General features: G+C 40.4%; 1 protein-coding gene across 2 annotated transcripts in view; it reads right to left on the bottom strand.

The window, feature by feature from the left end:
- Nox1 (NADPH oxidase 1) overlaps positions 1–1,620 on the bottom strand; it is a 25,518-nt gene that overhangs the window by 21,135 nt on the left and 2,763 nt on the right. For both annotated transcript variants that reach the window (XM_021187305.1, XM_029534110.1), the window contains exon 2: positions 139–234. In XM_021187305.1, coding sequence (XP_021042964.1) covers positions 139–234 — 96 coding nt within the window. The remainder of the gene's footprint in view (positions 1–138; positions 235–1,620) is intronic.

A 1,620-nucleotide genomic window follows, 5' to 3' on the forward strand; every position in this document is an offset into this window, starting at 1 on the left:
GAAGGAGAAGGAGAAGGAGAAGGAGAAGGAGAAGGAGAAGGAGAAGGAGAAGGAGAAGGAGAAGGAGAAGGAGAAGGAGAAGGAGAAGGAGAAGGAGAAACAGCACAGAAACTCTCCACATCACAGCACAATACTCACCCCAAGAATTTCTCTCGTGTAGTAGTACTTGTCAGACGTCTCATAATTCAGGAAGGCGTACACAAACAGAAAAACGTTCAACCCCAACCAAGAAACCTAGAAGAAGAAGAAGAAAAAGAAGCAAACGGAATACAGGAGGAATTGGGAAAAGTGTACAAAAGAGATAAGAAACGATATGGGCATCTTGGGCACTTTCTGTTCATCTATTTTCATTTTAAATTACTATAGTCCTGCCAGTATCTAACCCGATTTCAGAGTGAACAATCAGCCATGCATTAGATGCTGGTGAGTAGGATCAGCAAGTTACTATGGTAACCCTGCCTTACATGTCCTGAAACCTCAGTATCTGCATTTTTGTTTCCCTTTAATTGATTGAAAGTATCAAGAGAATAATGCATAGTGACATAAAAATGATATGGACCTCAAATGTTGTTAACTATATGTAAAGTGGGAGTGGGATGTCTGCTCTGGTCCACGTTGTTTAGGGATGTTTCACATCTTGCTATGGTGAAGTTGAGTAGCTAGAACAGAGACCAAAGAGCTTGGAAAAGCGTAATATACACAGCTGGCTTTCTTTGGAAACATTTGCCAGTTTCAGGACAGACTGAAGCTTTCAAACAACTGCACCTAAGAGATGGCACTAAGTAAACATGTGAATTTCTGCAGAAACCAAGAATAAACTTAGCATCTTTAAAACAATGCCCACTGGGGGAAAAAACTGGCTGAAGCATTTCCAGATAGGCCTGCCTCTTTAATTACACCCCGACATATATTTTTCTGCTTATAGGTTGTGAGACTTTTTTTTGCAAATTATCCTATTGTTTTGGACTTGTTTGAGCTGCCAAGACTGTGTGTGTTTGTCCAAATCTCTGCACATTGGCTAAGAGGACAATTTAGAACCCATTATGTGTTGCCATGAGATAAACCAACTGAGCCCTACCTCATGTTTGGAGGTGCTAGTCTGCAACTGAGCAGATTCTCTGTAGCACAGGGATATGCCTTTTGACCCATCCCTTACACCAAATCCCTAAGAATAATTTCATCCACAGGTAAAGGCTGTAGCCTGGGACATGGCCCACTCATATGACCTAGCTACAGACCACTCACAGACCCATAGCAGTAGAGTAAGGTGGTTTTAAGTGTAACATTGGAGTCAAACACCTGAGGCTCAAATTCTGGTGCCACCATTTAGTAGCTCTGTAACCTTGGACATTTAAATTTATTGAATCCATTCTTTCTCCTGTAAATTGAGATATCTACCTCATAGCAGTTGTGGGGCTTGCAAGAACTAATGCATGTGAACTGAGTAATACCGTGCTTTGTGTATAGTAGGAGTTTAATAAATGCTAATTTCAGAGCTAAAGTTCCATTATCGATATAATAGCTTCTTCTTCTTCTTCTTCTTCTTCTTCTTCTTCTTCTTCTTCTTCTTCTTCTTCTTCTTCTTCTTCTTCTTCTTCTTCTTCTTCTTCTTCTTCTTCT

Source organism: Mus pahari, chromosome X (assembly GCF_900095145.1).
Source record: "Mus pahari chromosome X, PAHARI_EIJ_v1.1, whole genome shotgun sequence".
Classification (NCBI taxonomy): domain Eukaryota; kingdom Metazoa; phylum Chordata; class Mammalia; order Rodentia; family Muridae; genus Mus; species Mus pahari.